The 13,218-nt window shown below is 38.6% G+C and overlaps 1 protein-coding gene across 1 annotated transcript; it reads left to right on the forward strand.

Annotated features, from left to right (window-relative positions):
- Positions 1-7,899: 7,899 nt before the first annotated feature.
- Positions 7,900-9,577, forward strand: LOC122072751 (classical arabinogalactan protein 9). Its single transcript, XM_042637151.1, has 2 exons — positions 7,900-8,593; positions 9,272-9,577. Exons 1-2 carry the CDS (start codon positions 8,006-8,008, stop codon positions 9,347-9,349), a joined length of 666 nt encoding a protein of 221 aa, XP_042493085.1. The 5' UTR covers positions 7,900-8,005; the 3' UTR covers positions 9,350-9,577.
- Positions 9,578-13,218: the final 3,641 nt, after the last annotated feature.

The following is a 13,218-nucleotide window of genomic DNA, read 5'->3' on the forward strand; positions in this document are numbered from 1 at the left end:
TCCTCGGTTCCCTCCTGTACAACCAGCCCAGCCCATCCCCGCCCAATGTCTAAAAAGCCCATCCTGGGGCTCGGGCTGAGATATCACAAACCATTGAAGGTCGGCAGAGTCATTTTGGGCTAAAAAAACGTTATAGACCCAAAATCTATTTTGGAAATGCATACCAAACACAATCTTAAGTTTATGGGAAAAGGGTCCTGTGATGCTAGAATAGAAATTTCTTTGTCCTTCCCATGCCCCCTCACATAATGAGATATAGGGTCAATACCAACACATTCTCTCTCTCCTCAGATAAAATGTGGACTCTTTAATGAACAAATATATTTCCCACCCTCTCTTCAGTGCCATTATTTACTCTGACATCATAAAAAACCTTTGCCCTACATTTATAATTGATGAAAAAAATTTCTATGTGGCATCATATAGAGACATTATCTAGGTGGCCCAACTTTTTCCATCACAAGAATGGATGATGTGGTAATTTTAACCATTGGATATATAGTGATTAGTCTAGATAAATTATTTGTCAACTTTAAGCTCAAATTTAATCAAGGGGATAGTTTTTTTGTGGGGGAGTGTCGAGTGTGGCCCTTGTGCTGGACACATGGGAGTGTGAAATGATCAGCCTACCCCCCTTATGAAAGGAAAAATGACATCCCTAAGGATGCTTTCTCATGTGTTGTCATTGGTCCTTGCACACATAGGTAAGAACTACTCTCCCCCATAGAAAGCAACTCCCCTTTAATCAAATGTCTCAAATTCGTATCCATGCATATTGTATTTGTTAGCCCTCCATGTTTTAGCATTGACCCTCTCATCTTCTTAAAATTTTCAATACTTTGTTTTCCACTTGACCATTTTCAATTGGCTGAAATGTGACATGTGAGCAATGGACCCCTAGGTCTATCCGCACATAAATTAGAGCCCTAATTGACCTATCACGTGACAAAACCAAGGTTTGCCTATATAACCTCTCGAGTTGAACAAAAGGCCGTCAATAGATTTATAATCTTACACTTTTGTCCCTTATTTTATTCTCAAGAGTCATTTAATACACGGACAATGAAAGAGTTTTCAGAAACTTGAAAGTCATTTTAATACAGTTCCTGTGTGAAATGATAGATTTATTCTCATCAACAATTTTTATATATATGCACGTGTATATTTGTAGAAATCTTGGGTTTGGATTGAGGTTAGCTGGCCCAATTCCCAAACATTAATAAATTGGTATACAAAAAGATTTCTTCCTCACTGATCTGTGGGTACAAAATAAAAGCACAAATATGAATCTCTACATTAATTCAAGGAGAAAGTTTTATTTCACTAAGCATCATAATAACACTCTAAGGTTCACAAACTCTTATAAAATTTTAGTATTTTTTTTTTTTTTAAATATCCTTGCGTTACCCTCTTGCACCCATCTAAACCCCCCACAATGCGTATTTATTCATTGTGGGTACAAGGGAGAACTCTGTCCTTAGCTAAATATTGAATTAAATGTTAAGCTTCTCTTAGATACCATTTTTTAATGTAGTAAAGAATTGACAAGGGGTACAACCAGGCTAGTCTGTGATGGGTCCTTTTTTAAAAAATAAATCTAGGTCCAACCCAACCTCTTTTTTTTTTGCTAAAGATGGGTATCCAGGTCTGTCTTCGGTTTGAGTAGTCCTGCGGGCTCATATTGACTCCACAACTGTATGGACCGAGTCATACCGGGCCTAGTCCAAGTTCCTTGATCTGTAACCAACCTTCGCCCTAAGGTCAGGCTAGGATAACTTTAGACCAGGGCTCATGGCCTGGCTGAGCTAGGTCTAACTTTTTGACATTCTCCATATTTCTGGCTATTAGCATAGGCAACTTTAACATGTAATACGGTATATTGTATTATATTATATTACTACTTAACTATTTCCAAATTAAAGGTCTAATGTTAGTCCAACTCAAGGGCTGAAAAGCCCAACCCAAGAGGGAGAGAGACCGGGACGCTTATCGGCTCTCACCAGCCCATGTAACCTTTGCCACTAGGGAGGAAACACCATCCCCCTATTTATATCTTTGAATAATTTATGGGAACAAATTTCTTAAAAGAACATAAAATATTCTAAAGCTAACAAGGAAGACAATATGTCAACGATCCACAATATATATTAGAGAAAAATAACCCTATAAAAGGCAGCATGGCCTCTACCCCTCGATAGAGTGGAGGCGGGGCAAAATGACTACCTCATCTCTTATGAATGATGAAATCTATTATTGTTGATGTTTCTAGTTGTATTCCCACTTGCCCCTAAGCTAGTGCATAGGCCACATTGCCTTTTAGGGAACTCTCTCCCTATATATATATATATATATATATATATAATATGATCGTGTTTCAATCCCAAGCCTGCATTGGTTCAATCGATCTGGCATGATCGCTTAAAAATCTGTTCGACCTGCATCGATTATTAAACATGTAGTACACAGTGCGAGGGGTAAGCCCGACGGGCACCAAACCAAACCAGCCCAGCCCGTTTAGAATCCCTACTCAGGCCCGACATGTTTAGCCCAACCATTTATATGCATATATATATATATATTTTATAGAATAGGTATATATTGATACTTTTATCAATTATTGGATGTAATTAAGTGTAATATATTTTCTAAATTGTCGATGATTTAATAAAATATATTAAAGTATCTTAAATCTAAGACAATTAAGGCAAGTTTAAGATTTTATTGGTACATTAGCTCAATTTAGAGAAACCCGGTTAAAGCATGGAACTCGACCGAACTCGACATGAGACCGACTCATTCCTTAAATAGGTAGATCATGGTCCAAGGGTATAGGCCCACAGGCCCGGCTAGGCCTGACTAAAATCGGCCCAATTAGATCGATTGACACCCCCATGGTATGAGACAAAATCTTCTGTCTTTGAAGGGAGAATCATAAAACCAATCTTAGACTGTGGTAGATTTTTCGTTGCAATTGAAATTTTGAACTTTGGCTAAGCCATAGGTAGTTTTTAAGAGACATCATAGGACAATTACTTTCACTAATGACCTCTACAATTCCCATCAATGGAACTTCGCATGGCTCAATAGAAAACTTGTGGTTAGACCCAATTGGGATTTCATGGGTTCTACGTTTGATGATTATATATTACATTTTAGGTTTGATAGAGAATGATAATTATTTTTAATAATACATTGATGTGATTTATTATCATCTCACAGGATATACGATGGAATAAAGTATTTTGGTATCACTTTCGTAGGACTCTTTCTTACCTACTGATAGGGTACCACCCACCCACTGACCCATTGACCCACACCCAACTGTTAAGCTGCAGTTGTCTTTAGTTGGCGTTATTAATCTTATCAAGGCACGTCATCTCTCTCTATCTCTCTCAATCGGATTGAGACCAACAAGGAAGAATGGGAAGAGAAGGAAAAGCTCTCGAGTAAAACGAGAAGTGAATGGGCCAACGGTCGAATGTTAGCATGTTAAGATCATACCATTAAAACCGTTAAATCCAATGACCCAACCGACCATCCGGCATCTGGCCCCCTCTCTCTTTCTGGACCCCACAACAAGCATATAACATATAATAATAATTCATAGTTTAAAGAAGACCATCTAGAATTCTATAGATCTGGGAAGGAATTCCTTTTCACCAAACAAACAAAAATAAAATATAGGAAAGGAATTCCATGGAAAGAAAAGAAAAGTAAAATTTATACCCACCACCAAACCTCTGAGCTGTATAATTTGTAATCATTACTTCGCTTTCAATTCTCAATTTCCCATGAGTGAATCACATTTGTCTTTCTCTCATCCACCTTTGCTTCATTCTTCATTATTCGTTTTTTTTTTTTTCTTTTCTAAAGGTGAAATGCCAAATAATTACAAAATGGAGTGAAAGATTATTTGCAAGTCACGAATCCCACACTGAGTTGCTTTTCGGTCGAGTTTAATCGGTCTGTTGATTTTGACGAGTCCGACTTTGTCACCAAATCCTTTCCAGTTACTAATTTCTACCTCACATGGTTTTAGAACATAGTAACGATCATTCCTAAAATTGTTACCATATTGCGAATGAATCAGTATTTCATCGTTCATATTAGATACGTATACCCTTATTTTATCTTAAAAATATGAATTTTTGACATTTTTACCCTTGATTTTTATCATTCAATCAACACAGTATCAGCCATGTATCGAGATTGAACACTTGCCAAATCGATATAGATCACCCCCAATACATAGATTCATGGTTTTGGGGTCTTTGTCTTGCCATAGGAATATTGTCTCTTCTATGTGAGGGTTGGAATCATGGTTCTAACTATTGGTATTGGATCATCCTTATCAAATTGGATTGATACCGATATTTGATCGATATGGATCAGTTATCAGTATCAATTTAAGGGTAAAATAGTAAAATATGTATATTTTTGTGAAAAGCATATGGACCAATTTGATATCAAATTATCAATTTATGTGATATCGGATCATTATCGATAGAGCGATACTAATACTAATACCGAGGACTAAATCATTGATTAGGATGAATCTGATACCATTGAAACAAAGCTAAAAAAATTCAATCACATAAATCGAAGTAAAAGAATCATATCAACATCATCAAATTCCTATTATAACCAATCTAGAATCAACCTCTCATATAACTGATATAATATGGTCGAGTCCATGCTCGCAAAGCTGTGAAAACAACCATCTTTTACCCAAAAACAAAAAACCCATGATCTAAAGTTTCTTTTTTAAATTATTAAAAATTAACTAACTACCACTCAGAAGCCAGAGTGATGCATGCTCATAATCATTCTTTTTATATATAATATTTATGCCACCTGTAATTATATCATTGGTGGATCAAATATGCCCTAGTTACAGTGGAGTGACTAGACTAGAGTCCTAGAATATTTACACCCCAAGGTTAACCAACTAAGAAAGGAACCAATTATCAAAGTTGTAAACTGACGTTTCCTTTCAGTTACAGTTTACACCCACCCACTGACCCACTAACCCAAAAAGAAAAGACCAACCCAACCAACGTCATCTAATGTGACGTCTAAACCCTTCAAATCTTCTCCATGCGACCACAACGGCACAACACCCCTATTTCTAATTTAACTACCGTTTGCCTGATCCACAAACAAATAGAAACTAACTTTGCAGGTGGGAGCATAAAATGCTCATCTGCTCACCATGGGATCGGTCAGTTCGGTTCAGTTTTGATATGAGTTGAGTCAGTTTTAATGTTGGAATAATGCTTAATTGGAAACCAAGCTAATAAGGACATTTTCGTTGGTTTTGATTTGATTTTGAAGTATCAAATTTGTTATTAGGTTGGTTTTCATCCGGTTTTAATCTGGTTTAGGTTTGATTTATCATACAAATTCAATCTTTGACCAATTAGCAAAAACAAATTTATCTTCTTAGATTAAAACAAAAAAAAAAAGTTGATGTGGGGGCTTTCAACAACTAATATACTTTGATATTAAAAATGGGTTGGAATCATATGGGAAAAAAAAAATGTCAATATGGATAAATTACTTTTATTTATTTAAAATATATCAGGTAAAAAGTTATATAATTTGGATCCTCGAAACTTGTATGTGACATGATAGTGTAGGATTTGAAAGCCCACACTGAAGGTGCTAGCTAGTATAATGAGTGAGGACCTACCCTTCTCGTTGCCATGTTCCATCAAATCATACTTCTTGGGTAGTGTAGGGTATTTTTCGGAAGGAAGGGGCAGGGGTGGGGGTAGAAATTGTATGGAGGAAGAAAGACTTTTTTAAGCACAATAATGTTATTAACCTATCAACATTTTAATGTCTGAACTGCCATTTGTTAGGATTACCCAAAAATAAAAGTTGCCATTTGTTAAGAGTAGTTAGTTTGAAGTTTCTCTTTAACTTTGGGAAGGTGTTTTTTGTCATGTAGTGGAGGTTACATGGGCACAGCTAATGAACATCTTTTTATTGGTTCACTCAATAAGGGGTAGAGAGGTCATTTCATGATAGAGAAAGAGAGCGACGTTAGCAAAGGCTACACCTCCAGAGGAAACATTCTCCCCTCTCTCCTTTTTGTTCTTTTGGTTTGAGTTTGAAGGTTCTTTCACCATTGTAACAAAATAGGAGATTAAATTGAGAAAATCATAAATTAAGGAATCAATTGGATATTATTATTATTATTATTATTATTATTATTTCTTAGAAAGATAATCAATTGGATAATTTACCAGATAAGGAGAAGCTTTTATTCTTGATTATATGTGGTCTTTCAAACATTTGGTAGGTTATAAATGTGAAATATAAGATAATTTTTTTTGATACCATGTTAGGGATGAGACAAAATAAAAATTTATTGGAAAAAATAATATTTATATTTACGTGCGGTATCTATTGTTTAGGATCCAAACTTTGGACTTATTATAGTTGAGGTAGAATTGACTAGAAGAAATCGTATTATAATGTAGAATTGGTGATCTAGACTAATTAGGGGCTAGGAGGCAAAATGCTCGATTATATATTTTTCTTCCCAAATCGTTATTAAACAACAAATTCTCCATAGTCTAATAAAGACCTAGTTATAAATTGTGTTTGAAAAAATTTGTATTTCAAGTAGAATATATGGACATGTTTTCAAATGCATTAGTCCATGCCAATTGCACCATGGGCTACAAAGAAATTACCATCTATAATATGAAGGTAAGAATATGTTCTAACCAGTTTTGAGGATAGATTAGAAAGTGACTAGCTAAAATATGAATCATATATAGAGCACCAATCGTTGACTATGTAATATTATCCCTTGTGGGATTGTACATAAGATTTCATATAAAGCATGTGATTAATGCACAAAAAACATAGTTGTTATCAAAATCAAGCTCCAAGTTTATAATTTATATGATTATAAAGTTTAAAATAATATACACTATGGATTAGAAAATGGAAGATTGACATTTATTAATGTAAGTTGTAATTTATTAGTGTAAGATTGTAGTGATTGTGACCTTTGACAACATTTCTATCTAGGTTTATGACATTTTATACTAAATATAGTATCATTTTTTGTCGATGAAAGGGTACCATCATTCTTAAAGTGTGAGATATATTAAAAATTTCACAAGTTTCAATATGAATAGACATCATTAAGCTATATCAATGTATTACCTTTCACTATTGCACGATACCCCATGGAGACGATCAAAAGCCTCCATCTAGGGATTATATCATGAATCCCCACTATGAATATTTTATAAGAAAAAATTATCTTTAGCTTCCTTGAAAACCTTTTCCAGCCATGTCATTGGTCTAATAAGTAAACATAAAAAAGGGTCTTTATTTTTTAGTAAATAAACCAAAAGAAAAAAAAAAATTGCAAAAAAAAAAAAATGAAAGAAAGAAAGAAAAGGGATTCAATTGAAAATTTATAATTTGAAAGCCGCCGTTAAGGGTGGTGTCAAGTATAAGAGAAAAAGAGCGAAAGAAACAGAATTTTTTTTGAGGGTAAGAAAAGAAAGAAATAGAATCAGATGATAAGGGACGTGTCTGTCGTAAAATAGCGTGATTAGAAAGATAAAGGGATGGACCATGGCAACCCGATGGGTAAAGTCACACCACGTACCAAACACCATATAAAGTAAAACATGTTCTGAGCTTGCTTGCGTTGAGGTTCAGATGGATCGGTGGGGCCCTCTACTTGAAACCCTGACAGACTGTGTTAAGGCGCCATATAGCTCCACAAGCTGCTCTCTCGCTCATGGCCATCTTTTGGTTGTTAATCCCATGTGGGACCCAAAGACATAGCCTTCCTCAGACAATCCCTTCTCCCTTCTCTTTCATAGAGTAGATTAACGTTCTCTATTAAAGCTCACCAGCTCTTCCTCACTCCTCTCATCTTCCTTCTCATTCTCTCTCTACTCTTCCATTTGCTCGGTGGTCCCTTTCCGGCCGTAGACAGTTCTAAGATAAACGTCGTACGAAAAAGAAAATGGATCGGACCAATGTCTGCGCTCTGATCTTCATCTGCATTGCCGTGGTCGGCGTCGGAGGTCAAGCGCCGGCAGCAGCGCCCACTACCACACCGGCGCCACCTACTCCGGTGGCACCAGTTTCAGCACCACCCGCTGCTGCAACTGCGCCGACCACACCCAAAACCCCAGCTCCAGTGGCAACCACACCAACAGCGGCACCACCGACAGTAGTTGCATCTCCGCCAGTGCAAGCACCCACGGCAGCTCCACCAACACCGGTTGTCACACCTGCTTCGCCACCACCGGCTGTGACCCCACCTCCAACTCCAGTTCCGGTGAGCTCTCCTCCACCTGCATTACCTCCTCCAGTCCCAGCCCCAACCACCCCTCCTGCAGCTCCTCCACCAGCAGTTCCCCCACCTGCACCCTTGGCAGCACCACCTGCCCTAGTACCAGCACCGGCACCGAGCAAGAAGAAGAAGAAGAAAGCGAAACACGCACCGGCCCCCTCGCCCATTGCCTTGAGCCCTCCTGCGCCACCCACCTCGGCACCTACTCCCAGTACTGACAGTATCTCCCCTGGACCAGCTGCGGACGTGAACTCGGTATGTCTCCGTCTTCTCTCCTCTTCTGCAAATCCTTTTCCGGGTTCTGCTCTGATAGATCAACATCTGGGCCTGCGATCTGGGCTTTGAAACCTTGATCTGATCACAAGATCCTACAATCTTATTGTCATACTTGGTGGGTTTGTGTCACTCTTTTCCCCGCTTGTCTCCATTTCTGTCCCATGGAGCATGGATCTGACTTGCAGGAACTGTTTGTGATCGGGGGTTTGTCCGGTTGGGCCGGTTTGTTGGGCCTTGGGGAAAGCGGTAGAGGTAGACCCCACATTGGCTCGTCCACCTATGCACTAGAGCCAAATATCTTTAATGACGTGTCTTGTTAAAAATATTATTTAAAATTTCGCCCTTATTAGCAAAAATCACAAATCTGAGGTGGTACGGTCCAGTGCAGACAAGCACACCCGGGCTCAGGCGCACCCCCCAACGCTATCTTACAGATGCTGTTCTGTATATCTCCAGCGCATGTTAGTAGTAGCGCCTTTTTTTTATTATAAACTATTGTTCAACGGTCACATCTGATGTGCTCTAACAATCCTACTTCCTACAGGATCCCGGAATCGGTCAGGATCGGCAAAAATGCCCTAATCCGTTTAGCTCTAGTTTCCTTACAAGGATGAGAAGAATCTTTGACCCTAATTTGTTTCTTTTATATTAATGCAGAATGGAGTAGAGAAGATGTTGGGCTTGCAGAATCTGTTGATTTTGGGAGGAGCTCTCCTCTGTACCCTGCTTTTCTAGGAGAGACCAGGAACAGGAGCAGAGGAGCAGAGGAGCAGATCAGCTCAGATCTTCTTCTTCACTCAGGATTCACTTTTGTTCTATTATTTTTGGGGAGGTTTGATTTACTCCTCTCTGTTCTAGTGTTCCTCCTTATCATTCATGATGACTTGTTATTTTTACGGACTATTATTTTGTTTCTCACTCTGAGGAGGTATTTTAATACATTGGTGGATCTTTACACATTCATATTGGATTCTTTCAGATCATATTATTGTAGCTCTTGTTAATTTTTTTTTTCCTGGAGCAGGAGGGAAGGTGTGAGAGGAGAGCATTGTTTCATGGTTTGTGTAATGAGGAACATTAATATATATATATATATATATATATTAAGAGATCTATGGTGGATTTATGATCCCTTCTCTCTCTCTTTCTCTCTCTAGTCTCCATCGAACTGTTGTTGTTTGAGTTATAAATCTAGTTCTGTATTGGGTTAGTTGGATATTTTAATTCGGCACGCAGCTTGGTAGTTGGTTGGTTAATCACTGTGAACCCGATGGCTTTTATTGCCGAAACCATGGTTTAAATCACAGTATTGGATCCGGGTAAACCGATATGGTGATCGGATATGGATTGGCATATCGGCATGGTATCGGGATGGTTTTCGGCAAAAGGGTGAGAGGGAGATTGAATTTGGCGTATCTACTGTGTCTAGTGCCGATACCTGTTCAATAATGTATAAGTGCAACAGTTCTAATTATAGGGAATTTTTTTCCCAAAAAAAAAAAAAATGTTTTTCTAATTAAAATGTCAGATAAGACCGACCCGACCGTCCAAGTCAGCCCAATACGACTGTTTCATATTGGTATTTGTAGCAGTAGTTCAGTATTGGGCTAGACCATTATCAATTTGGATACCAGTCCATAGTCTGAGCCCTCCGGATGGACTGGGCTTAAACAATCCAGGCATCGGCCATTCTCAACGTAATAGCTGTGGTCTGTACATGGGCTTGAGAATTGGAATTACAATGGGTGTGTGGGTAATGGGCCTGGGCTTGGGCTTGGGCTTGCTTAAGGCCTTTGATGTTGTAAACACATCGAGGACCATCAAAGCTCAAAGGGCTTTTCTGAATTAATTCATTGGTTCCACTGTTATCAATTACCAAACCATTTGAGTAGCTTAATCTGTCGGAATTCATAGCCCACCAACTGGAATGAGGAGGTAGCATGGATGATTTCTTAAGGGTTATTTCCCATTCAATTTGATACTAAAATCTTCAATATATATTGGTAGGAAAATTTTCAATATTTTCAAGAGCACCATTTGTTGCCTTGGCCTTGGATGGAAGAGTATCGCAAATGTATTTATGAGACAACTATGAGGCTAACCCAAGGGGATAGCGTAGTTCGTGAGCAACGAACTTGGTACGAGCCGTAAACTCGGATGTGTTAAGTTTGACTTCCACTAGGCACACCTTGGGCCACTCATATGCGGTTGTGGGGTCAGTATGGGTACACCAAAATAGTCGATGTTTGCAAAAAAAAAAAAAAAAACACTGAGATTATGTCGACATATGGTTCTCAGGCTACAAAATTCAATTTTCGTCATAGTGACATTTAATTAGCTATATTGAAAAAATTCACATTTAAATTTAGGGAAATGTTTCTTGTGCATTTTTCCTATTAGGGGTGTCAACGGGTCGGTCTGGGTTGAGTCGGTTTCGGTGTGGGAAGGTTGAAATTGAAACCGAACCAATAAGGAAATTTCAGTTTCGGTGTGGTTTGGTTTTGATTTGTCTTCGGTTTCTTAGATCGGTTTGTAATCGGGTTTGTTTCAGTTTTTAGTCAAGTTTGGATTTGATTTTCCATACAAATGTATACAAAACTGTGCAATATTTGGTTTTTTTAATGAATTTTGGAGTGTTTCTAAAATGCCCTAGCTCCGTTAATCTTGCACAATATTGTCCTCTTTGGCCCATGGGCCTTAAGGTTTTAAAAAGCGTTGTGCCATGTTAAGAAGGCTAGAGATAACTAGCCCAATAATCTCTCCCTAAGCGATGTGGGATTAAAGTTTACAGACCCTCATCGATTTTTCAAACTCCTTAGTACTAGTTGTATTCTTGGTGGGAACACCTCACCGATCTTGCAGGTGGGTCTGGTACTTACCCTATTCTTGGGTTGATACACTTTCCCCCTTTAGGCACAATGTCCCCGCTATGGCCCCACACGTTGTCGAGGACCGCTCTGATATCATTTATAAGGCCTTGGCCCCATTAACATTGCACAATATTGTCTTCTTTGGGCCGTGGGCCTCAAGGCTTTAAAACGCATTGTGGATGTTCTTCATGGTAGGTGGGAGAGTCAACCTGTAAGCTAGGTTATTGACTCGTTCTAGAATCTCCAATGGTCTAATGTACCTAGGGGGTTTGGGAGATCGGTGAGGGTCTGCAAACTTTAGTTTCACATCGCCTAGAGAGATATTATTGGGCTAGTTAATAACCTTTAGCCTCCTTAACATGGCACAACGCGTTTTAAAGCCTTAAAGCCCACGGGCAAAAAAAGACAATATTGTGCAATGTTAATGGGGCTGGGAGCGTTACAAATGCTCTTATGGGCTAAAGAAGATAATATTGTGTAATGTTAACGGGCTGGGGCGTTACAAATGCTCTTATAGGCTAAAGAGGACAATATTATGCAAGGTTAATAGGGCCGGGGCATTACAGTTTTGGTTTCTTACAAGTTTGGTTTCGGTTTCGGTTTCGGTCTAGGTTTTAAGCTGATTTTGGTTTGGTTTCAGGTTTATTCGGTTTCCGGTGCAGTTTGGCTTGATTTTGAGGTTGCAATACTCCAAACCAAAACTAAACCAATAAGGCTTCGGTTCGGTTTGGTTTGGGCTATTATCGGTTTAGTCTAGGCTATTATTGGTTCGATTTAAGGTTTGACACCCCTATTTCCTATACGTCCAGTCACGTGGAGAAAAATGTGGCCAGTCTTACCATAGAATGGAGAGGGCAAGTATTTTCCATCTAGGAGCAGCGCCTGTGCCTAGACAAAAAGATGTGCAGCTCAAGAGGGGCATAATGGCCATTTTGCATCTTTACGTCTGTGGTATTAGGTTACTCTCATACAGAAAATTTTGTCATTTCAATCAAATAACTTCCCATGAATAGACATGCATTACATGTATGTATGATGCACACCTACGATACTCCAACAACTATTGTTCACTCTCCATGGCCTTGCTTTTGTAAAGTCAATGTTGTCACATGGAAAACTCCAGAATGTCTTAGCTTGACATGTGAATTAGGATCTAGGGATCAAACTCTTCATAAATTTTTGGTACCATATGTTATGCCACATTGCGGTTTTCTAGCATTTAAACTGGGTGTGTAGGAAGGTTTCCTACAACAAATATGTAGAAAAAAAAGATCACTGCCAGGCTGCGTATAGCTTGCGCCCTCTCATAGGAGGGTGAGATAACCGCCTCACCCCCTATGACCGATGCTTTGGTCCTTCTCTCGTTTGTTCCCATGCTCCCGTGCTGCTGCACGGCACAGAGAGAATCTTTTTCCCAATTATAATTGTATTTATTTATTTTTTCAAATGAAGGTGGTAGGTACATGGAAACAAAGAATGCTTGAATTCCCAACCTTCAATTCACTCTTTAGTAGCAAATAGGTCACCAATCATTTAATCTTCTCAGTGACTTAGCAATGGAAGGGTTCCTACTGCAGTGAATACCCATAACTCCATTTAACATATGAGAGATGGGGACTTGGATCAAAATTGGATATCATATTCTTCATTCCCTGTTTAGCTCCCCCACACATCCCTTGAGTTACTACTGTCTTCTTCTTGACTTTAGAGAATTTACTAATGGTAGTTATCTAG

The sequence above is a fragment of the Macadamia integrifolia genome, chromosome 3 (genome assembly GCF_013358625.1).
Source record: "Macadamia integrifolia cultivar HAES 741 chromosome 3, SCU_Mint_v3, whole genome shotgun sequence".
NCBI lineage: Eukaryota > Viridiplantae > Streptophyta > Magnoliopsida > Proteales > Proteaceae > Macadamia > Macadamia integrifolia.

Coding starts and splice junctions, on each gene's coding strand:
- LOC122072751 (XM_042637151.1), top strand. CDS start 8,006: ATGGATCGGACCAATGTCTGCGCTCTGATCTTCATCTGCATTGCCGTG. Junction 8,594..9,271: donor CAGCTGCGGACGTGAACTCG/GTATGTCTCCGT, acceptor ATATTAATGCAG/AATGGAGTAGAGAAGATGTT.